This window comes from Centropristis striata, chromosome 3 (assembly GCF_030273125.1).
Source record: "Centropristis striata isolate RG_2023a ecotype Rhode Island chromosome 3, C.striata_1.0, whole genome shotgun sequence".
In the NCBI taxonomy this organism is placed as follows: Eukaryota; Metazoa; Chordata; class Actinopteri; order Perciformes; family Serranidae; genus Centropristis; species Centropristis striata.
The window spans coordinates 43,919,194-43,944,459 of record NC_081519.1 but is presented as its reverse complement, the minus strand read 5'-3'; the positions used below and the strand labels follow the sequence as shown (position 1 = coordinate 43,944,459).

Genomic DNA, 25,266 nt, shown 5'->3' with positions numbered 1-25,266 from the left:
CCAAACAGACCTCATCCTCTCTTATATATGGAATAGGGCTGGGCGGTACGGCCCTAAAGGATTATCACCATAGTTCAGGGGATTTTTGCGATAACAATATTCTTGACAATATTTCAAAATACTGAAAAAATATATAGAAAATTATTTTTTTGTCTGTATAAATTAATAAAAATCATACAAATACACCTCTCAATAGTTGCCAAATACAAAAAAATTACTCTTGACTCTTGAGTATTAGCAAATAATAACAGAATAACCATCTTGGGGGTCCGGGGGGAGAACATTTTGTACATTTTATAGTAGAATGTGATCAATCTCGTCCACTTTGAGAGCTAAATGTGAGCAAACACCTCACATAACCTCACAGTCTTTTTTGGTCATTATGTGTCTTTTTTTGGTCATTTTGTGTCTTTTTTTGGTCATTTTGTGTTTTTTTTTGTAATTTTGTGTCTTTTTTTTTAGTAATTTTGTGTCTTTTTTTGGTCATTTTGTGTCTTTTTTTGTAATTTTGTGTATTTTTTTTAGTAATTCTGTGTCTTTTTTGGTCATTTTTTTGTCTTTTTAAAGTCATTTAGGTTTTTTTCTGTCATTTTGTGTATTTTTTTGGTCATTTTGTGTCTTTTTAAAGTAGTTTCGTTTTTTTTCTGTCATTTTGTGTCTTTTTTTTAGTTATTTTGTGTCTTTTTTTGGTCATTTTGATACAGCGCCCCCAGGTAATTTGAGTTAGAAACCCCTTATCTAGATCATTAATGGAAACCCTTACATCACTATGGCAACAAGTAGGAATGTTACCAATATCATGTTATGCATTTTTTTTTAACTCATAAAAAAATGATACCAGTATAGTGGTGAACGATGCGATATGGGACGACCCGAATATAGATGCAACCTATTTATCATTCTATCATTTATGTAAGAGGAGAGAAGGAATGATGAAAGTAGGTTGGGAGATGGAGAGGGTGGATGGTGGGTGGAGCAGGTGTAACTAACAGCATTAATGACGGCTCTGTTCCATTTAGGCTGAGCGCCAACACACACAAACACTGACACACTTGATGGAATGCAGCCATTATTACTATGATCTGATGGTTTCATCTCTCTGATGTAAAACCGTCTGCCACCAGGAAGCTTTGGCAGAAACAAGCTGTGTTTCTGTTCAACACTTCCTACTGATTCAGAGCTGTTATGCTCTCATACAGGATCATACAATTACTAACACAAGACAAGGAGCTGTTGATGGACATTTTGTCCTACAATAAATGGCACAATGGAGATTAAGGTGTTTAAAAAAACACTTTAACACACAGGTGGTAATTTACTTATTGTGCTTGATTACACATCCAGGAAGGGTGAGTGGGCGTTCAAAGACTGAGCTTCATTAAATGTGCTTCCACCCTTCGGTTTTTATTAGGCACAACTTTTATCTGCGTGAAATGATAAGACAACTAAAAAGTTTTCACACTCAACTGAGGTGGAAAAGTTTGTGTATCTAAATCAGGGGTCTCAAACTGGCGGCCCGTGGGCCAATTGTGGCCCTCGTGACGATATTTTGTGGCCCCCACCTTGATATGAAAGTTTAATGCGAGTTTTATATGAATGGCACTTTACCGTGTTGTGTGTGGAAGGTCCCTTTAATTACTGTTTTTGGTCATTTTGTGTCTTTTTTAAATAAATTTGTGTCTGTCTTAATAATTTTGTGTCTTTTTTAAAAATAATTTTGTGTCTTTTTTTAATAATTGTGTGTCTTTTTTAGTAATTTTGTGTCTTTCTTAAAAATAAATTTGTGTCTTTTTTAGTAATTGTGTGTCTCTTTTTTGTTCATTTTGTGTCTTTTTTAAAATAATTGTGTCTTTTTTGGTAATTCTGTGGGGTTTTTTTGGTCATTTTGTGTCTTTTTTAAATAAATTTGTGTCTCTCTTAATAATTTTGTGTCTTTTTAAAAAATAATTTTGTGTCTTTTTTTAATAATTGTGTGTCTTTTTTTAGTAAATTTGTGTCTTTTTTAAAAATAAATTTGTGTCTTTTTTAATAATTGTGTGTATCTTTTTTGTTCATTTTGTGTCTTTTTTAAAATAACTGTCTTTTTTGGTAATTCTGTGGGGTTTTTTTTGTTATTTTGTTTCTTTTTTAACTAATTTAGTTTTTTTCTGTCATTTTGTGTCTTTTTTGTGTCATTTTCTGTCTTTTTTTATAAATAATTTTGTGTCTTTTTGGGTAATTTTATGTCTTTTTTTGGTCATTTTTGTGTCTTTTGGGGTCATTTTTTTGGCCACCAAGTATTAATGCACTAATTCATGCAAAAGGAGCCCAACCAAGTATTGATGTATAGAAATGAACAGACTGTTCAGAAGCATCACATTTGTGTTTAAAATATCCTTTTTTATTTAATGATCTTATGTAATATTCTAATTTTCTGACACACTGAGTTTAGTGTTTTCATTCTCTCTAAGCCAGAATCATCAAAATTACAAGAAAAACAGACTTGAAATATTTCACTCTATGTGTAATGAATCTATGTAATGTCTGAGTTTCACTTTCTGAAATAACTGACAAAAAATATTGAACTTTTTCACGATATTCTAATGTTTTGAGATGTCCATGCAGCAGCAGGTTTCTGATGTGTGTGTCCACTGTTAGAGTCGGTCCATGCAGCAGTGTGTTTATGTTGGTTTACGGCTCAGATTGATGACAACAACAACAACAACAACAAGAGAAAGAGAGAGGTACTGACCTTTATACTCTGGAGTGAACTCCTTCATCTCTGGAGGCAGAGACTCGTAGAAGCGCTGCTCTCTGCTGATCAGAGGCTTACACACCGTGTGGTCGTCGTAGCGCATCATACTGGTGTGACCCCCCACCTGCACACACACACACACACACACACACACACACACACACACACGCACACACACACACACATACACACACATGAAAACAGGTAAATATGTAGGAATACCTTTCATGCTATATATAGCTTTGTGTCTAAATCAGGGGTGGGCAACAGGAGGCCCGGGGGCCACATTCGGCCCTCACCCTCCATTGAAGTGGCCCTCAGTACAAATACATGCATTTGAGCATGAAATCTCAAAAGTGCAGTGTAAAAAAATGCACATAATGACTTCTTGTAATTAATGTTGGTCTGCTGTTCTTGCACTAAAACAAAATAAATCACAGTAAGTGGTTATTTTCTATTTGCTTCAAACCTTTTGTATTCCTATTTATACTGTTAAACATGCATTAGAGCATGAAATATGTTAAGTTACTGCACTGTAAACATATTTAAAATTACAGTTTCATCATATCTGGTGAAGTGATGCTCCTATATGTGGCCCTGTGGTAGTGAACATGATAAACTGTGGCCTCCTGCAGCATTTAGGTCGCCCATCCCTGCTCTAATTTATATATATATATATATATATATTTATCTATATATATGTGTGTGTGTGTGTGTGTAGAGTTGCTCTGGAAAATGCTGCATCGGTTTCGTTGAGTACTGGAGTCCAGGCACCGATCAATACCACGTCATTTATTAAATTAGTGATCTATTTACTGGTTCGCTCCGTTAAGCTAATATTGTAGCTGCACTTTAATATAAATATATTCCTAGATTTATCTATTTAAGTTGCTGTTGCACTACTGTTTTGTATCCTGCTTTATTTAATCATAAATGGCTTGAATCTGCTGTATTTATTAATGTTTTATAAAGGGTTTAACCTGAGCCAGAACCACAATGAGAATCATATCACAGTCATGCAGGTGGAGGATGATATTCTTTTAATAACATCCTGGTATCAGACCAGTACTCAGTATCGGCCAATAGCCACAACACAAGTATCAGAAGTATGTGAATCTGGAGGAAACTGTTGTGGGAACCTGTTTCTCCACCAACCTGGTGTATGAAGGGCTCCAGTGGGACGCCTCCTGCCCGTGGTCGAAGCACGGCCCCTCCCCCCGGCCCCGCCCCCTGTAACTTGCTGTCCATGTTGTTGGTGTGAGGGAGGCACATGGCTCCTGGCGGACGCACCGCGCCTCCTCCTGCCAGGAGAGAAGGAGTCATGTCAGAGAGAAATCATCTGGACTTATTACACAGAGAAGTTGAGAAATGTCCTCCACTCCATCAACCCTCTGGAGTCCATCTGCTTATTGAAAATACACGTTTCATTTACAGTAATAACTTTATTTATGTTTGATATGGAGACGAGCTGAGCAAAACAAGCATTTATGTTTCTAGACTGGTCCTGGTCCTGGTCCTGGTCCAGGTCCGGGTCTTACCTTGGGCATGGGCTCTGGTGTGCAGTGACGGGGAGGGGGGGGCGCAGGGCACCACGGGCTGCTGGGAGCGCACGCCGGCCCCGGGGGGAGGCGGCGCCAGACCGAAAAACCACCTCGCAAAGCCTTCAATTAGAGTGCTCCAATCCACCGCCGGCAGGACAGAGACCCAGGCAGGACAGAGGGCGGGGGGGCAGAGCTGGGGGGCCGGCAGGAGCAGCAGGGTGTCCGCTAGGAGGGGTCACCACTTCCTGTTGAGAGAGGAAGTAAAGGGTTTAAAGTCCATTTCATGACTTTAAATAATTTGTGTTTTAGGACGTTGGCTTATTACGGCAACTCATAATGTTCTTCAGAAACTGGTAATGTAGGGGTCTCAAACTACCGGGGGGCCGCTGGAGGCCCAAAAAAAGACACAAAATAACAAAAAAAAAGAGACAAAATGACAGAAAAAAACACTAAATTACTTAAAAGAGACAAAATGACAAAAAAGACACAAAATCACTAAAAAAAGACACGAAATTACCAAAAAGACACAAAATGATTTAAAAGACACAAAATTACTAAAAAAAGACAAAAAATTACCAAAAAGACACAAAATTATTTAAAAAAGACACAAAATTAAAAAAGTAAAGGGACCTTCCACACCCAACATGTACAGTGCCATTCATATAAAACTCTTTATAAATATAAAGCGTTTGTCTAACATGTCACAGAGCCAGAGGGGATGTTAACCCCTTAGCGTCCAGTCGGCAAATTGTGCATGCAAAAGTCGCCGCTGGCTGGTTTTTTATTACAGTTTACAGTCAGAGTTCCTGTTGGGTCTTTATCCTTTAGTCCTGAGGATTAATGAGGAGGGTTGGAGTTGTGACAGGAGACAGTTCACCTGCACTTCTAAACATATTCAGGGTGTTTTTACTCATTTTTGTCTTCCCCACAACGTTATTCCTCTCTCCTACAGCGTGCAATACAGGGACATGCACATGGTCGATTATGCAAATTAGGTGATGATGTCATTTAGCGACTTTTTGGAGCCAACAGCTACTTTCCTTACTGAGGAGTTGGACACACTGAGCAAGAACAATTCTAGAGGAAACAGTGTACATTGTGTCCTTCAGCACAAAACAACAATCAGAACAGTCTGATTTCACTGAGTCTGAACCAGCAAGCACACACACACACACACACACACACACACACACACACACACACACACACACACACACACACACACACACACACACACACACACACACACACACACACACACACACACACACAGACACACACACACACACTTTTCTGGGCATGTGGCCACAAACAGTTGACATCAAGTGTTTGAGCAGGTCAGCTCTAAGCAGACTCTCTCACACACGTTCTGTAAACAGCTCAGACGTCCCTTAGCCAGGGACAATAATAAACAAAGTATGGAGCAATAAAAAACAATCCTAGAGTATCAGCCGAGAGCATAATCTTTTAGAGAAACACTTTACTCTCCATACAACTGTTTATATATATATATATGATAATGGACGGTGTTGTTCCAGTGTCCCCTGATGTCCTGCCAGCTCGTCTCCAGCTCCACTCTGGATATTCTGTCATTCAGGATTTACTCTCCAATAATCAGCCAGCCCACTTCCACACACACAAGCAGCAGCAGGATGAAATGAAAAGCTCATCTGTTGCTGAGTAACGTCCAAAAGAACAAATTACAATTATCAATGATTAGCATTGGAAACAATAATGACACTGGAGAGGAAACAATATGTGCACAACTCCAATTTTTTTCTTCTTCTTTCAATTACCACATCAAACAGACAAAGACAAATGTACCAGAGCTTGTTTCTGAAACCATCTCAATTAATTCTGAAGAACATTTACATTTTTATTTTCAGGTTTATCATTTAATATATGCAAGAGAGGACGGTCTCGTCTTTCTAGAGGACTGCAATTAGACGACGAGGTTCCTGACGAAAAACTTCTTTAATAAAGATGTTTCAAAGAGAGAAATACTTCATTCAGTTAAATTGATACTTGCACGTTCACTACAGTATATGGACGCCACAGTCCAGATACAGTTTCCTTTGTTTCATTAAAGATAAATCTTAATGCCACAGCATAAAATCAAATTCAGACAAATAATGAAGATGTTGAAGATCTTTCCCTTGTTTCAACATAACAATGCCCTCATGCACAAAGCCAAGAACATAAATAAATGGATTTAATGTGAAAGAACCTGGTCTGCACAGAGCTCTGAGGTAAACCTGGACCCCCAAACTTCTCTTCAACCTGAGCAAGATTTCAGACCCTCTCAGTGCCTTTATTCCTAAAAAAGAAACTTGTGACAGATCTAGCAACTAAAGGCCTTTTTAACACCAGGGAAAAAACTAAATACATATTATGTTATATTAAAGGGGTGGGTGATACAGCCCTAAAAAATGATCACGATATTTCAGGGTATTTTTGCGATATTCTTGATGATATTACAAAATACTGAAAAATACATAGAAAATATGATTTTTTTTAGTCTGTATGAATGAATAAAACTAAAAATAATACTTGACTCTTGAGTATTAGCAAATAATAAAAAATAACCATCTAGGGCAGCGGTCTCAAACTCAAATTACCTGGGGGCCGCTGGAGGCAGCATCAAAATGACCAAAAAAAGACACAAAATGACAGAAAAAAACTAAATTACTTAAAAGAGACACAAAATGACCAAAAAAAGAGAGACAAAATTACTAAAAAGACACAAAATGACCAAAAAAAAAGACACAAAATGACCCAAAAAGACACAAAATAACAGAATAAAACTAAATTACTTAAAAAAGACACAAAATGACCAAAAAAAGACACAAAATGACAGAAAAAACTAAATTACTTAAAAAAGACACAAAATGAACAAAAAAAGACAAAATTACTAAAAAGACACAAAATGACCAAAAAAGACACAAAAAGACAGAAAAAAAATTACTTAAAAAAGACACAAAATGCCCAAAAAATACACAGAATTACCAAAAAAAGACACAAAATTCCCCCCAAAAATAATTAAAGGGACCTTCCACACACAACACGGTAAAGTGCCATTCATATAAAACTCTTTCATATCAAGATGGGGGCCACAAAATATCGTCACGAGGGCCGCAATTGGCCCGCGGGCCGCGAGTTTGAGACCCCTGATCTAGGGGGTCCGGGGGTCCCACCAGGAGAAAATGTGTAAATTTTTAAGTACCATGGGGTGGGCGGGGTTTAGACTGACTGACAGGTGACAGACAGAGACACAACACTAAATAACTTTATATAATCAATAGTGTAGATAAACTTTCAGTAGGTTGAAATGTGACGTTAGTGCAGCACACGAGACTCTGGAGCTCCACAGTCTACTGGCTCATTGATGGGAACTCTTATACCTCTATGGCAAGCTGTAGGAATGTTGACACTATAATGATATGCAATTTTTTTACCCATAAAAAAAATCATACCGGTATTAGGGCTGTGCCATATCGTATCGTTCACGATAATATCGGTATTTTTTTTTATTTATGGTTAAAAAAAATGCATATCATGATATTGGCAACATTCCTCCTTCTTGATGTCGTGGTTAAAGTTGTTTTAATCACAAAAAGCTACTTAGTCTCTGTTGCTAAACACATGCAGCTTTCAAAATAAGAGCACAGTGTGTTAACAGAACCCACCACAGAACGTACAAGGAGACTGTCAAAATAAGATGCCTTAAATAAAAACATACAAGAACCTTTATTTTCCTTTACAAAATGTCATGAAAATATGCCCCCGGAACCCCTAAATGGTTATTTTTATTATTTGCTCATACTCAAGAGTCAAGAGTAACATTTTTTGTATTTGGCAACTGTTGAGATTTGCACTTCAAACTACATTTTAGATTTATATTCATTTATACAGACTAAAAAAAATGTTTTGGTAATACTTTTTAAGTATTTCGTAATATCGTCAAGAATATCGTTATCGCAAAAATAGCCTGTAATATCGTGATATTATTTCAGGGCCATATCGCCCAGCCCTAACCGGTATAATAGTGAACGATACGGTATGGGACAACCCTAGCGGCTGTCAAAGCAGCTGATTAAAGCTCCTGGTTGTGAAATATTCAGTTATCACATGATGAAACTATGAAACGTTCAGCTATATTTCTGGCTATACTGTCCTGATTTTCCCTCCTCTCCTCTCCACTGCATTTTCCTCAAATCCTTCTCTGCCTCCCCCCGTCCAATCCCCATATCCCATCATGCACCTCAAAGCTTCCCCCAAATATGACTCATCAGCTCCCGCCTGAAGACAGGAGAAGAAGGGAGAGAGGAGGAGAGAGGGAAGGAAGGAAGAAGGAGAAGAAGAAGGATTTAAAGCACATTAATGACGTCACAGTCTGCTCGTGTGTGTGTGTGTGTGTGTGTGTGTGTGAAGGCTTCTGGTCAGTGTCAAGGCTGCAGCAGACACGACTCTGATGATATCACAGAGGGTTTATAATAATGGAGAAACACCAAACAGCCTCCATAGCAGCAGCTCAGAGACATTTATAACACAAACAACTCATGTCAGAAATGCAGATTATATTCATGTTTATGAAAAGATCTAATGTGTTTGAATAACACAATCCAGCTGATCAATACTAATGTTAAACCACCTTAACCTCCATCAGACTCTATACTAGTGGTGAAGATGATTCCAGTGAAACAGCATCTTTTCCCTCAAACATCTCCAGCTGATTGTGACTGATTAGCTTCTTGTCTTAGCTCTAAAAACCCACTCAGGTCTGATTTCTCCCGACTGGCTGCTCTGATTAATTACCGAGGCGAACATGTGATGTCACCGATCGATCAATGAGCTGCTGAGCTGAAGCAGACAGATCCTCCGCTGATCAACGTGGTTACTACGTGACCTTTAAACAATCTCTCCACTCATTAAATGTGCCCTTTGCTCCTCTCCCCTGAAGGTTAATAAGCCTTAAAGTTGTATTTCTTCTAGCGTTACCAGAGACACAGCTTGTTCCAGGCAATTCACTGATTTAAATGTGATTCTTCTACAACTATTTTCATAATCAGTTATTCTTTTCAGTTGATTTTCAAGTAGAAAAGTCGATCGGCTGCTGGTTCTGGCTTCTTAAATATGATGATTCGCTGTTGTTCTTCATCCAAAAATCAATTAAAAAATATTTTTTTAGGATTTGAACTCTTACATTATTTATAAATAAATGTATTTGGCCTTTTGGACTGTAAAAAACAACAACAACAACAACAAGCTATTTCAATGCATATGTCACTTTGGGCTCTGGTTTAATGTAATGGACATTTTTCTGAATAAAATTCCAAAAAAATTAAGAAAATAATCATTAGTTGCAGCTCGAGCTGGGCGATACATTAATATAAAAGATATATCGATATATTTCTTAATGTGATATGGAATTAGATCATATCACATATACTGATATAGTTAAAAAATATATTTTTTTCTATATAAATTCTGCCCTTACTAGGGTTTGTCATATTTAGTTATTTTGTAATGTTCCTTATTCTTTTCTCATATAAATATATTTATTTCAGAAAAAGATTGGCCTATTTTATTTCATAGACTACTTTTATTGAAGATTTTTTTTTATTTAAATGTGCACTTTATGGAGCTTTGATTTTTTTTTTTTAAAAGGTACTCCTGTTGTTATACAGTATTTATGTTCACTTCAATACAAAAAGTTTCAATTAAACTGCTTGTAACATGTCATATTTGACTTTGACTGAACATTTGCTCTCACTCTGTGATAAAAAAAATATCAGGATATATATCATATATTGATATTCAGCCTAAATATATCAGGATATGACTTTTGGTCCATATTGCCCAGCCCTAGTTGCAGCCCTGGTGTGAATATGCAACTGAAATCAATGCATGTTGCAAGAAAAGGGTAGATTCAGTCAGTAACTATGAAAACTACTAAATAGAAAGGTAATTATATCATGTAAATACTGTATATTAAATGGTTAAAATCCAGAAGAAAGGGCATGAATTGACACAACCCTTAAGGCTGCATGCTGCTTTGTAATAGGACAAAAACAAGTCCTTGTTTTTTATACCGCCACAATAAAAGCATTTGCCACAAGGATTGATTGCTCCCCAGAGTCTGGTATCAGTTTCAAGTGTTTAGCAGCAGCTGTGAATCAGTGGAAGGCTTTTATTCTGACTGTTCAATAAAAAACCTCAATTCTCTTCTTGATTTCAACATTATTTTCTGTGCCCCGAGTGAGCTGCAGGCAGCAGACGCTCACTGGAACCCTCCAACATGTCATGAAGGAAAGAAAAGCCTTTAACCACCATGTTGTTGTTGTTGTTGTTGTTGTTGACGATGAAACACGCTCGTACTGAGTCCAGATCTCAGGAAACATCACCACCACTCACAGCACGCTGCACACTCAGCCTCCATGGAAACTCACCATGATCTCAAGTCTCCATCTGAGCTTGACCACACACACACACACACACACACACACACACACACACACACACACGTAAACAGTGTTTCCCACGAGCGATGGGTTCTAAAGTTAGCAGCAAACAGTAAACATCAGGTCACATCTGTTCTGGGATCAGCAGAATCACCCCACTGATCCATGACTTCTAACATTACACTGCACTCAGTGACACACACACACACACACACACACACACACACACACACACACACACACACACACACATTCTTGTACTTCCATCTTTGTGAGGACCCTCATTGGAATAGTGGATTTTTCATCAGTTTTAGTTTTAATTTTGTTGTGAATTTTTGTTTTCAAATCCAGTTAGTTTTAATGAGTTTTTAGAGTGAGTTTGCTAGTTTTAGTTTAGTATTTTTTTTGTTGTTGAAATGCTTTAGTTTTAGTTTAGTTTTTATTAGTTGTAGTTTTTTGTAATGGGGTATTTGTTGGGTGGGAGATTAAAAGAGGTCACAGTAAATTTTGCCTTTATTTCCTTTGTCTGATCCATCTTCATTATGAATGAAAAAAGTTGACAGATAGGAAAACGAAGGACATTTTCACTATAATTTTAGTTAGTTTTGTAACCACACAATACAGTTTCAGTAAGTTATCGTTTTTTTTAACTCTCATTTTTATTTAAGTTAACGAAAATGTTTCAATTCTAGTTTTCGTTATTTTGTTTCGTTAACTATAATAACCTTGTTCCCTTACCCTAACCTTCACCATCACAACTAAATGCCCAACCCTAACACTAACACATGGTTTACATAAACCTAATGTAACCTTTAACCCTTAAAACAAAGTCTGAACTCTCAAAAAAAAAAAAGCCTTTAAAGAAGTGAGGACCGGCCGAAATGTCCTCACTTTGCAAAAATGTCCTCACTCTGTTGGTTAAAAACGTGTTCCGGTCCTCACTTTGTAGGAAGTACAAGAACACACACACACTCACACACACACACACACTGCAATATCATGAATCATATTGAAATTGTAATTGCAATCTGTAAAATAATAAATAACTGCGGCTACATCGTTATTTTACGTCGTGCAGCCATATTTTGAAAGCTAAAAATCAACATGTTAGCGTTGTCAGTGTGAAGATGTTAGCATGCTGATTAGCTTCCTCTCAGAGCTGTTGGCTAACATCAAAGGGTATCTAGTCACCCAGAGGTGGGGTATTAGGTGAGCAGCTGGTGTCTGTTACCCTCCGTGTCTCTGCTGGAGCTCTATATGTGTCTCACTGGATTCCTGGCACACACACAACAGGTGTGTGTTTCCAGCAGCAGTGTGATGAGGAGGGCAGAGTCAAGGACGACCTGCCTCCCCCTGCTGACTCCAAACACACTAGTCTCCTCCTCCTCCTCCTCCTCCTCCTCCCCCTCCCCCTCCTCGTCCTCCTCGTCCTGTCTCCTTCATCCTGCTCCCCAAATCCCCAAATCTCCTCCCCTCCCAGCTATGACCTCCTCCCACCCACAGTCCTCCTCTCTACTGGCATTTGTGCAATGATTTCTAAGGTTTTTACACATATTTTAATTTTGTATTCTATTATTTAATCTAAATGCTTGTTCACTGTTTTTGATGATGTTCTGTTATTTTTGTTTTAACTGTTGTATTGCCTCCATGATAATGTATTTTGTAAAGCACCTTGTAACCCTGGTTTTGAAAGGTGCTATAGGAATGAATGAATGAATGAATGAGTGAATGAATGAATGAATGAATGAATGAATGAATACTGGGGCTGAGCCATCATTTGGTAAAAACAACATTTGGACTAAACACCTCAGCATTGATTGTCGTTGATATTCTGTTGTACTCATTTATGATTTTAACCCGTAGTATTGTAGATAAGGGATGTGCCATTATCACATTTCATGCTAGGATTATTATGGGCAACATCATCAGAGAAAACAATATTTAGTTTTCCTGAAATACTTTCATTAGGGCACATGGATTTTATTCAGTGTTTGAGTTATAGACTGCATGGACGATACGTCTCCATTTCCTCCAAACGTACCACAGTGAAGCCAAAATATCTCAGATACAGGCGCCGCCATCTTGCACTAGTGTCATTTGGAGCCAGAGTCAGAGTGGAGCTGAAAATCATGACACTATAGCCCCGTTTTATATAATCACATATCGCCTCACTAGTCACTAGTCACCTTAATATCCAGTCTGTGGTTTGAATATTGGGGGTTTAGTTCCAATACACACCTGAGCTCCTCATGATCCTCCATAAACAACATGTTCCATTATCTGTGTGTCTCTGCCCTGTCAATGTACACAGATTTTTCTTATTTTCAAATTATAATTTTTAAATTAGGGCTGGGCGACATGGACCAAAAGTCATATCCCGATATATTTGGGCTGAATATCGATATACGATTTATATCCTGATATTTTTATCGCAAAGTGATCTGTGACATGTCACAGGTAGTTTTATAGAAACCGTTTATTTAAGTGGACATAAATACTGTAGAACAACAGGATCACCTGTTTTTCAAATCAAAGCTCCATAAAGTGCACATTTAAATAAAAAAATATCTTAAGTAAAAATAGCTTATGAAATAAAATAGGCCAATCTTTTTCTGAAATAAATAAATTTTTTATGAGAAAGGAATAATGAACATTACAAAAGAACTAAATATGACACACCCTAGTAAGGGCAGCATTTATATAGAAAGAAAGAAAATAAATTGAACCATATCAATATATGCGATATGCTCTAATTCCATATCACATTTGATATATTATCAATATATCGCCCAGCCCTACATTTAAAAAAAAATCAACATGTAGATTGCTTTTGGGGCTCTTAATTATTTTTTAAAAAGTGTAGTAGCACTTTTTTTAATAGACAGATCTGTGAAACTGTGTTTCATGCAAAGGCCACACCTAAAATCTTCTGTTTACAAGAATTGTGCACATAAGTGTCTTGAAAACAAGTCACTTAGCATATAAATAATGACTAACTGACTGAAAAAAGAAAGACTGCGGGCTGCTTTCATATCCAGTTGTTTTGTGAGCTTTGTGAAATGAGTTCATGTGGTTTGATGTCAGTGATTCTGAGCAACTGAGCTACAAACTGGTTCCACACTGGTCAACGCAACGGAGGCTGGCAGGCCACAGACATGTTGTCTGACAACAACAGAGATCTTCTCTCTGGATCTCCTGCCAACAGGAGCACGACTAGCCAGACGGCTTCACTTTAGAAATGATTTAAAGCTCCGCGGCCTCCCAGTATTCACCATCTGTAGATGTGTTGTCTGTTTGTCTGTCTGACTGGAGCTGGAGGAGGCAACTGGTGCACCAGGTCCAAGACCAAACAAACACAAACAAGTCAATCTTTAATCGTCCTCCTGTGTCCTGCCAGGTGTGGTGAACCACCTGAGCATCCAGCCAATCAGCTAAGAGGATCTGTGTGAGCATCTCTGACATCATCAGCCATCAGTGGGACAAAGCTGAGGCTCACTACGGCTCTACCACACCGACACACTGATTAAGCTGCTATTTCTGACTGACTGACCGTGAGACAGAGTGAGTGAGTGTGTGTGTGAGTGTGTGTGTGTGTGTGTGTGTGTGTGTGTGTGTGTGTGTGTGTGTCAGAGGGAATCCTGCTGTCCTTCAGTAAGTAAGAGATAGAGCCTATTAAGGACTTCCAGAGATCCCTTAGAGTAGAAGTGCGTAGTTTGGCAGGGAGTTGCCTCAGTGTTAAATTTTAAGGGTTAGTGAGGATTTGAGACACATTCATCATTTAGAGGAGACGTCTGCCTGCTGGAGACGTTTACATGACAGGACGGCTCATTTCTAACCCGTCTGGTTGCTCAGAGGACTCAGAGGACACTCTGCAGGGCTCCAAAAACATCTTAAAAACTGTATTATTAGAGTTTGTAAGGCAATTCTTCTTGCAGGAAGAAAGGGACATAACAACAGTGACTTTTAACAGTTCCCCTAAACAAAACTTTTCTACTTCAGTGAATATAATACACAGCTCCACTCCACTCATTTATGGTATCAGGCACTTTTCACTGCGGATAGTACTCCTCGGTACAGGCAGATTCTCAGCTGATCGCCACAGCAGACAGGAAAATTCAGCATTTTGTCAATTGACCATGGTGTAGTTTTCTAGGCTGGCAATTTGGTCTGGATGAATGAAAAAAAATTGCGGTTGTCATTGCTGTAGCTTGGTAGCCGGGCTAACGCCAGACTAATCACAAATGAGATCTAGTCTGGAGACCACCTATTCATTTCTCCGTAGAGGAGGCGTGGTTTACGATCCTCCAGAGCCGTTTATTGGGCGCTACGAATGTCTATCATAAGCGTCTGTAGGTAGCTCTTAGCCAATCAGATCAGTTATACCAGATGACGTAGTAGAGAGACAGAAGGCGACTGATGTTTACACGATGGCGCCGAACAATTTTTGCCGTTTGTGCAAAATATATATGAAGGAAGAAGGAGACTGCACATATTCACACTCTTCAGACAGATATTTTTCCTCCATCAAGGCGATCAATGGCAAGACGACTACAACAACCAGGGTCTCGCTAAACCCCATTAGCTTAGCCGCTAACGTGGCTAGTTGGTAGATTAAATCCTGTTTCTCAGCAAGGCTAAAACATCCTTTTTGGTGATAAAACAGGAGAGTAAAGCCAAACGTTGTTCTTCTTTTAAAATCAACTTTGTCTCTAAACTATCTAGAACTCTGTCTACAGCTAGATCCACAGAGAGCTTGGCGTCTGCTGCAGCCATGTTGGATCTGTAAGAAAACTACAAAACTACAAGCTTCCGTCTGTCCAATAGTACGCGTCATCGTCTCACCATCCCTCCCCGTTCTCTGATTGGATACCAACAGCAGGGCTAAGAATCACCCATGGACACCATGCCTCCTTGCAGTCCGAAACGAAATCAAGCGCGCAAGGCAGCATGGGTAAACCCAGGCTAGTGGCTTGGCTATTCAAAAATAGATGTTTCCTCTGAAAAATCAATGTATTGCAGTGTTTTACCTCCAATCATTGCATTATTCTACATAAAATTTTGACAATTAATAAATAATTTAGTCGGAAAAAAGATTCAAACCAAAGAAAAATACAGAGAACAGGTTCACAAACTCCAAGCTGATGTTTGACCAACAGACCCAATAAAAGCACAGTCGTACGACTTAGAGAACATGAGATGCTGTTTGTTTTTGTGCTATTAATTAAAGTGTTCATCACTCCTCGGCTCCATCAGTCACACTACAGTGGAAGGTGTCCCTCACCTGTGAAACACTTCACATCTTTCACAGTTGACCAAATATGCTTACAAGAGATCTATTCCACCTGCATTTAAATCACCTGAAGTAATCAGATTATAATCTGTCAGAGGTCAAACACATGATAAACAGGTGCAATATTACTCATGAATCAACAGTAAGCAGCACATTAACAACAACAACATCAGAACTAGAAAACACCTCCAACCAACATGGAGATCAAACTTTGTGACGGCCACATGTATGAAGGGAGTGAATCGATATATTTCTTTTCCACATTTCAATTCCAATGTTTAATATTCTCCAGATTTATAAATCCATTGCTGTGTAAAAGGATGAACTTATTCTGCTCTGATATGGTTATAAAACTAACAAACATCGATACAACGACACTATCGTTTATCTTGATAGTTTCTGGGAAAATATATCGTCCTAAAGAATGTGTTATGGTGACAGACCTTGTTACATTGTTGGTCATATTGGAGTTTTGCTGATAAAAGCTATTTACTCCATGTGGATCCCAAGTGAAACAGTTAACCCTTTATGGGGCGAAGAACTATATTTGGTAACTTCAGTGGATATCTAAATGGGGTCCCCATGTCTCTCTGTTTGGTCGTAGAACCACATGGATTTATTCCAGCTAATCAGCAAAGATCAGGCTACATCACAGACAGTGACACCATGACATCTGACCAATCAGTATGATAATAATATAATAATATTAACTTTATTCACCTTGACCTCCAATGTAAAAATGAAAAATTTAGAAAAAAAATCTGAAAGAAACAGTGAACAGAGTTATTCTTCAGTGACTTGTACGAGGAGAACTTGACTATGACAGCATATTAAGTATGAATTAAAATAAAAATACAAACCTGGGGGGGAGGTAATATTTCAAGAAAAAAGTTGCAAATTTACTAGATTAAAGTGGCAAATCTACAAGAGAAAAGTTGCAGATTTACGAGAAAAAAGTTGTTTTTTTCCTCTTTTTTTGTCGTAAATCTGCAACTTTTTTCACAATTTTAAATCTCATAATAATCTCATATGTGCATTATTTCTCTTGTAGATTTGCCACTTTAATCTCATAACCTTTTTTCTTAAAATATGACCCCCCTCCTATGTTTTTTTACACATTCTGGCTGTATGTAATATCCTCCAATATTCTCTAGGGTTGAAATTTGGAATTTGCAAGTATTTCAATGAGTGTCCTATAAAGGGTTAAACTATCTAGGGGTCGGACAAACACACTTGAGGATGAATATATCCCGTCTGGCCTGAGAACACTGAGATCCCCCAGGAGGAGCTGGAGGTGATACAAACTCACCATTAAACATTTGGGGAGTGTGAGAATACTGATAGACAAGAGAAAATCACCATGAAGAGCTTCCTGTCTGCTGTAAGGACTTTTACTGCATATGACGTGTGAAGTGACGTGTATGACGATCATGTGAGGAATAGTGAAACTTCACTGCGTATATTGGACGTGCATGTTAAAAAAGAAACAATCCAGAGAGAGGAAATTAAATTCTTCACTCTGTTGTTATTTTGACAAATAAGGCACAAACAGGACTGAAACACATGCTTTAACCCTCTGGAGAGCTCTGCTGTCAGCTTCCCTCTAAAGTTTCCACGTCCCATTTAGCACGCCAACTCTTTTTCAGCAAAAGTTAAAACCACCTCGACCAAGTGTAACATGATTTTACTGAAGATTTTGCAGATTTTTTTTCTAATTTTGCAGTGTGCATTCAGCCTTTCAATGCATTTTTAATGCAATCTTTTGTGTTTAATGTCTTTTGTGTGTTTTTATGTTTTTTTGTATTTTTTGTGTGTTTTTAGATGGGGTCTTTTTGTATTTTTCAGTTTTTCAGTTTTTTTGTGTGTTTTTTATGTGTGTTTTTTGTGTGTTTTTGTGTTCAAAATGTTGATCCAGTAAGTCAAAATGAAACATAATAATCAGGTCATATAGGCGAGGCTGTGCTGAAAACAATGATGCCAACACGTCATGGTGAAGATTTTTAAGTGGTTTACATACAGACAGAATGAAAAGGAGTCAAAAACCGACAAAATAGCCGCAAACTCCAAAGGGTTAAATAGAGACGAGTCAGTGTGGGGGAGCTGCTCATTCACAGGCTTCACCAACAGTCGGGGTTCTGGGACCTGCTCCAGGTCACCTTGGCAGAATTTTCTGGTCTTACATTTGAGTAAATGTGATATATTTGGGTCGTAGCCTGTTGGTTTTGGGGGATTTGTATAAAACACCAGAACGGTTTTACTGTATTTTACCACTTAACTCAGCACTTGACTCAGCAGCATCTCCCGAGTGGAACATAATGAGACTGACAGAGCCCATTAATAAGAGTGAAGCCACGTCAGTCCACTTGCTAGTGTTAGTGCACCTCGAAGCCAGGACTGTTTCCTGCTATGTTTACAGATTGCTCCTGTGTTAACAGCAGCCTCTTTCATTGGCTTTACATCAAAAATCTTGCCATATTGGTGGAGGTTTAGTTCTCTTTAAGACCAACTCGGCCATGTTTCTGCTTGTAACCCTAAAAAAACATGAATTTTCTCATATACCAACACAACATGCTTCACACATTTCCCCTCTCCAGCCTGCAGTGAAGCCTCAGCTCAGCAGTGGTTCCATTAGTGCTAATAAATACAAGTTCGATTGCATTGCATTGTGATGCCATTGGCATCGATTATGGTTTTCGATTGTCGTGTAATTGCTTAGCGACAGTTTTGACTTGCCGCCATCGCTAACTGTGCACAATGTCCACAGTCCACATCATAAACAAAGCAGCATGGCTAATTATGTACAGCGTCTCCACTGATCATAAACATCGTGATGGTGAATAAACCTGCATCACTAACTGTGCACAGAGTGTCCGGTGCTTGTTGTAAACAAACAGTTCTATCCAATCAGCAACCAGGCTTTTTACAGGGGAGAAAAACGTCCCTGCTCTTCTACAGGGACAAAAAAAGTCCCGACAAAAGACCCTCAGGACGGCTCATATTCAGATTAGGGGCGTTTCAGTGAGTGAGACCCGCCTCATTCTGGGTATTGACTGTAGTGGAAACAGCCCTAATGACAAATACCAGTTCAGCCAGATTGCAAAAAAATCTGGTTTAAGCCTGTAAACTGGACCAGATAAATCAACCCTACTTGGTTTGACAAAACATGATAATTGATTACATCCTCATGCTCCGCAGGCTCTAGGAAATTGGGACGTGCAAAATTATTGGTCGACTGACAAATAATCATCAGATTATTAAATAACAACAATGACCATTAGTTGCAGCTCCATATAAAAGCCACAGCTACTTGAAGAAATAACTGTCAAACCAGCTATATGCATTTCAACAATTTAACTGTTTGCAATTATAAAAATACTTTCTGGTTATAATAATCACATTTAAAATATGTCAACTCATGCAATTTACAGTCACTGTTTTGTTCCGGTCTTAATGTTCTTGGTGGGGTCTGTTCTACTCAGAAAAAAGTGTTTAAGAAACATCCCAGAGTTCAATAAACAGTCAGGAGCAAAAGCCAAGTCATCATCATCATCATCATCATCATCATCATATCATTCCGATCAGGAAGTCTTAACTCAGCAGCTTGTGTGTGTGTTTGCTGAGTGATTGCATTAGTGAAGCGTAGCATAACCAGGCTAAATGATTCTAAATAAGGGCTGGAGGTAGCTACTGCTGACACACACACACACACACACACACACACACACACACACACACACACACACACACACACACACACACACACACACACACACTATCCTGGGAAACTCACAGGCTCCGAGGAAAGAAGAAGAGAAGAAAATAGAGAGAGACCTCAATTCAAGTGTGATAAATAATCAATTAGTTGGTGGAGGATCGGGAAAAAAGGAGGCGGAGAAGGATAGGGAGGAAGTAATGAAGGTAGGAAGGGAGGAACAGGAGGTAGTAAAAGGAAAGGAAGAGGTTGTGAAGGAGCTGAGGATGAAGGCGAAGCAAAGAAAGGAGATAATTAATAATAACAGGGAGTCGAGGATGAGAGAAAGTGAAGGAAAAAGACGATCATGAGGAGAAGGATGTGATGGAGAAAAGTAATGAATGGAAGGAGGAGCTGATGAAGGACAGAGGAAGCAATTAAACAAAGTAGGAGATGATGATGGACATGAGGAGGCAGAGAAGGAGTGGAGGAGAAGAGATGGAGCTCTATGTGGATCAGCAGCCCCAAACACATCTGTCACTCTCACAAATCACAAACTACGACTGGGAGAATCACAAAAACACACTCACAGCTGCTGCCCCGGTCCCCTGACACCACCCAGCAGCTGCTGAGGGACACACACACACACACACACACACACACACACACAGAGGGAAGCAGAAGAACAATCCGTCCTATCAACAATGGTCTGACTAGACAACAGCTCCGATCAGTCAAAACAACCAGGGAGACACACGTGTCTGTCCTCCATCTGGGTTCCTGTCTCACCACTAAGCTGAGACTGTGGCGTCGGCACGGCAACCCAAACCCACGACACGTCAGTCAGCTGATCAGACTGTCATGTCAACAACACACACACTCATTAGGGTGATTCTCATCAACATGCTGCAGCTCATAGCAACAATCCAAGAGCATTCAATACATATTATCTTTGACCCTTTAAAACATAAACAATCTAAAGTCACTGTTTCATATGAATTTAAAATCCATTTTTAAAAATGTAAGGTATTTTCTGACATTTTTAGAGACACCGTGAGCAACAAAATTCATTACCATAACACATTATTAAATAAGAAATATTTTCATTATCGATTGATCTGTCGATTATTTAAACGATTAATGGATTAGTTGTTTGGCCAATAAAATGTATAAAAATATCAATTAGTGTTTCTAAACCACAAGATGACGTCCTCAAATCTCTTGTTTTGTCCACAAACCAAAGAGATATTCAGTTTATTGTCATAAAGGAACAAAGAAACCAGAAATATTCACATTGAAGAAGCTGAAATCAGAGAATTTGGACTTATTGTCTTTAAAAAAAACTGCTCAAACCAATTATTGGATTATCAAAATAGTTGACGGTTAATTTAATAATCGATTATTGTTCGATTAATCGAATAATTGCTGCAGCTCTAATATATAGGTATTATATTGTCTTAGATTTTGGATGTTGTTTTATTGTAATATGGCAGTTAACAGTACAGTAAAGCAATGTAACTATCTGATCTTAACAGACTGTTGTAGGTCTGACGGTCTGACGGTTTGCTTTTACCCACTTTTATCCACATTACTGTTTATTAAAAATCTCATCGTGTAAAATAAATATTTAGGAGCTGACAAGTGTCCCTAATAAAGTGGCTACAGAGGTTATAAACAGTGGAAAAGTGTAACGTGTCACTAGAATAGAGCAGCTGCAGGTTTCCTTCTGATGATGAAGGGAAACTACACAAAGCTCTGATGTGTGTGAATTCACTTTTTAAATAAAAAAAGATGATGCTGCTACATTTACTTCACCATTTCTGTGATCCTGTGATCTGGTTTCTTCTCTGAGACTTTCTGTTCATCTGGTTCATCATGTTCTACACTGACAATTATTATTGAACCATTTGGGCTCATTTTCTATCACCAGGAGGTTAAATTGATTATTGCTACGGTAACTAACCAGGCTCTGTTTCATAAGCAGCATGGACGCTGCTTCTATTACAATCCTTTATCATGTTTATCATCTTCTGGACCAGTAGTTCTCAACCTTTTTGAGTCGCGACGAAAATTATTTAAAAAAGACACAAAATTACCAAAAAAAGACACAGAATTACCAAAAAAAGACACAAAATGGCCCAAAAAAGGAAACAAAATGTAAAAAAAAAAGAAACAAATTGACCACAAAATTATCAAAAAAAGACACATAATAACCAAAAAACCCACAAAATGACCAAAAAAAGACATTAAATGACCAAAGAAGACAGAGCTGCCTTCCAAAATGATTTGGCGACCCCCAGAAATCATCTCGCGACCCCAATTGGGGTCCAGACCCCAAGGTTGAGAATGGCTGTTCTGGACCATGTTAGGATTCTTTCAAATGTGCAGAAGCAAAAAGCCAAAGTTAGCCAACGAACCTGTCTGTCCTCCTCCAATAACAGCAAAGCCACAAACAGAAGGTCCTCAGCGTCAGACTGAACGGAGCCTTCCATGTTTGGAGCAGAAGCTCTCCAGACGAAGGCTGAATTATCAAATTATAGACTAAAGTCTAAATTATACTTCAGCAGGCTGAAAGAAGTTTTGTCGCACATTATTTCTTATTTATAGTTTGGCCACAGTGCATGCTGGTCTTACAGGTGGAGATGCCAAAGCCTGGCGCTGGTTTGTTTACATTCTGCAGGAGGAAAAAGTCTGAGAGTTTAGAGGATTCTCCTCCTCCAGCTCCAACCTCAACAAGTTTGATTTGATTCTGCTGTTTTATTTTGTTTTTATTTCTTCTTTTTTTTGCTATTCGTATTTTATTTCCCATCAATATCTAAGTGTAGTCTGGACCTGTAGGAACTTTTAATTTTTAATTTACTTTTATTTTATTTTTATTTTATTTGCCATTTCTTAACTCCCACTGTCTTAAGTTGAATGATGTGTGATATGTGCCTCATTTGTGTGTGTGTGTGTGTGTGTGTGTGTGTGTGTGTGTGTGTGTGTGTGTGTGTGTCTAAAATCTACCTCTGGGTACAAATAAAGGAACTTGAACTTGAACGTGAACTTTGTTAGATGATAAAAGAAGAAAGAGCGGTCCAGGGACGTCTCTTGAAGAGAAAATGGAGATATAAGGAAAACTACATTTACTTTTGTTTTGATTTCTGGTCCATCAGTAAATTTAACACACTGAATCAGTATCAGCAGCACAAATATCAACCTCATTAAATGGATCAGGTGTCAGACAGACAGTGAAAACACTGATCATGATAAATAAACAGATCTCCACATGGACAGAATATTACTGTAAAAAATGTCTGTAGATTTTAGGGTGAAAAACTGCTAAACCATGACAGTAAAAGACGTAAAATGATAAATGGGTTGATTCAGTTTCAGTAACAATGAAACACTGTAAATTTATATATCAGCCAAAACAGTGGGGTTTTTTTAATGTTTTTTGTTTTTTTTAATTAATTACTCCACTGTAAAATAACTGTAATATGTATTTAATGTAATATATATACAAGCATCACTATAATTTTTGCATTTATTTTTTGTAAAAATACTTTTTCTCACTGTTTAATGTACTAACCACCATATCTCTAACAGAAATATACTGTAATATTTAATGGTAAAATCTTTAATTTATGCAGCATTTATAAAGTATTTTCTTGTCAATTATATGGCAGAACAGCGTTTCTTTTGATGGAATTTTTTAAATATTTTACAGCAAAATATGGAATAAAATGTCAATCTTAAATGTGAAATCAACAGTGTTAATATCATTTTACCGTAATATTAGAAAAAGTTGCACCGTATTTATTACGGTAAAGTTCTGCTGGTTTTTACCATAAAAACAACAGGGTTTTTTTTTAACCCATTTAGGTCTAAACGGCTGTAAAAACTGCCTGTAAAACCTCTGGTTGGTGATTTTAAAATCAGCCCCTAAAACCTGAAGTTTTTCTGTAAATTCAACAGAAGTGTCAACTCTTCCTCATAAATAATAGATTTTTCAGCCTCTGTAGCAGATAGAAATGAAATTCATAAAGTATTTGAGAGCTTATACAAATACTAGAAAACGAGGTATCCGCTTTCCAGGCTTCAATGGGTTAAAGTGGGTTTTGAGGATTTGAAAAACTAGAAAAGGTACACTGTGGCTAATTCATAATGTATTCATTCTGTAGCTACAAACCTGATTATTGTTATTGTTATGAAGACAACTATATTTCTACAGAAATTTCAAGTGATTACAGTCCAAAACGTTTGACTTTGGAGATCTGGATACATGCTTGACATCCTCTGATGTTGAGAGAAACCAGACACACACACACACACACACACACACACACACACACACACACACACACAGAGGAAGTCTTTTTTTTTTCACTATCCCCTCAAATGTTGACAACACTGTTCTACAGCCATCATCAGTCACTGTGAACTGAGCTGACTGGTTTGGGTGACGGAGAAAAAACTGGTTATTTTCACCGCACTGCAAAAACCAACTGACAAAAAAAGAGAAATAAATAACTAGAATAAAGCAAATACAGGCTTGAAACAAGTCAAATTATCTGCCAGTGCAGAAAGTAAATGTTTCTTTGTAAGAATTCTTTAAGTAAGTAAAAATATGATCTCTTAAAATAAATACAAAAAGACTTATTTCGAGCAATTGTGGCTTGAAAAGCCCGACTGTAGTAACATTAAATAAGGCAGAAATACTTGAAACAAGCATGTTTTTTTTTCTCATTTCAGTATCTGTGGGTAGATACTGGTGGTAGAAAATATTTTTGAAATATCATTTAAACTTCATACAACTAAAACTCTCAACTGGAGCCAATATTTGAGGTAAAAACTCACCATATTCAACAGTTGAATAGATTGAAAAGCATGAAAAAGCTCACAATGTCAATCCTAAAAACAAGTCTTTACACCAGACTGAAATCCCTGTGAAGAGGTTACTCACTCATTTAGTTACAAAAAGACACATGTTGTTAAAATAAGCACATGAAGCTATGGTCAGTAGATAAATTATCAGGGTTCCCACTCCTAACCTCAAATTATTTTCCAGGATTTTTCCAGGACATTTTCTGTCGCTACAGAGTCAGTTATCATGTCAGACACTAATACATTGATCCCTTGTACCGCTCATTCTTTAAAAGTGTTTTTAAAAGTGTATTTACCTATTATTATTGTTTCTAGTCAAATTGTCACTCACTCCTGTAATAAAAGGACAACACAAACATTTGAAACTGTCCATTACTGTCCATTTTTTGTTGTTTAACCAACCTGTCAATCCCTTTGAACTGCATTTGATTTGTTTAAAAGTTACAAAATCACACACACACACCTATATCCACACCTGTGTAAATCATTTTGTCCTATTTTTTTATTTATTTAATGTTTGCCTTAATATGCAATACTTTTTATTTATTAACATGTACATGTATATTTCGTTATCCAGCATAATGACAATAAAAACTCTCTTGACTCTTGAATAAAGTCAAACTGACTGATTGATAGCTGTGATGTTAAATCACATTCATTTATGCTAACAACAGTGGAAATAA

At 37.8% G+C, this 25,266-nt stretch overlaps 1 protein-coding gene across 1 annotated transcript in view; it reads right to left on the bottom strand.

Moving 5' to 3' along the window:
• Positions 1–25,266, bottom strand: part of ip6k1 (inositol hexakisphosphate kinase 1) — a 39,172-nt gene that overhangs the window by 11,992 nt on the left and 1,914 nt on the right. The window contains exons 2-4 of the mRNA XM_059329061.1: positions 4,273–4,520; positions 3,890–4,035; positions 2,732–2,858 (exon numbers count right to left, since the gene is read on the bottom strand). Coding sequence (XP_059185044.1) covers positions 2,732–2,858; positions 3,890–4,006 — 244 coding nt within the window. The 5' untranslated portion in view covers positions 4,007–4,035; positions 4,273–4,520. The remainder of the gene's footprint in view (positions 1–2,731; positions 2,859–3,889; positions 4,036–4,272; positions 4,521–25,266) is intronic.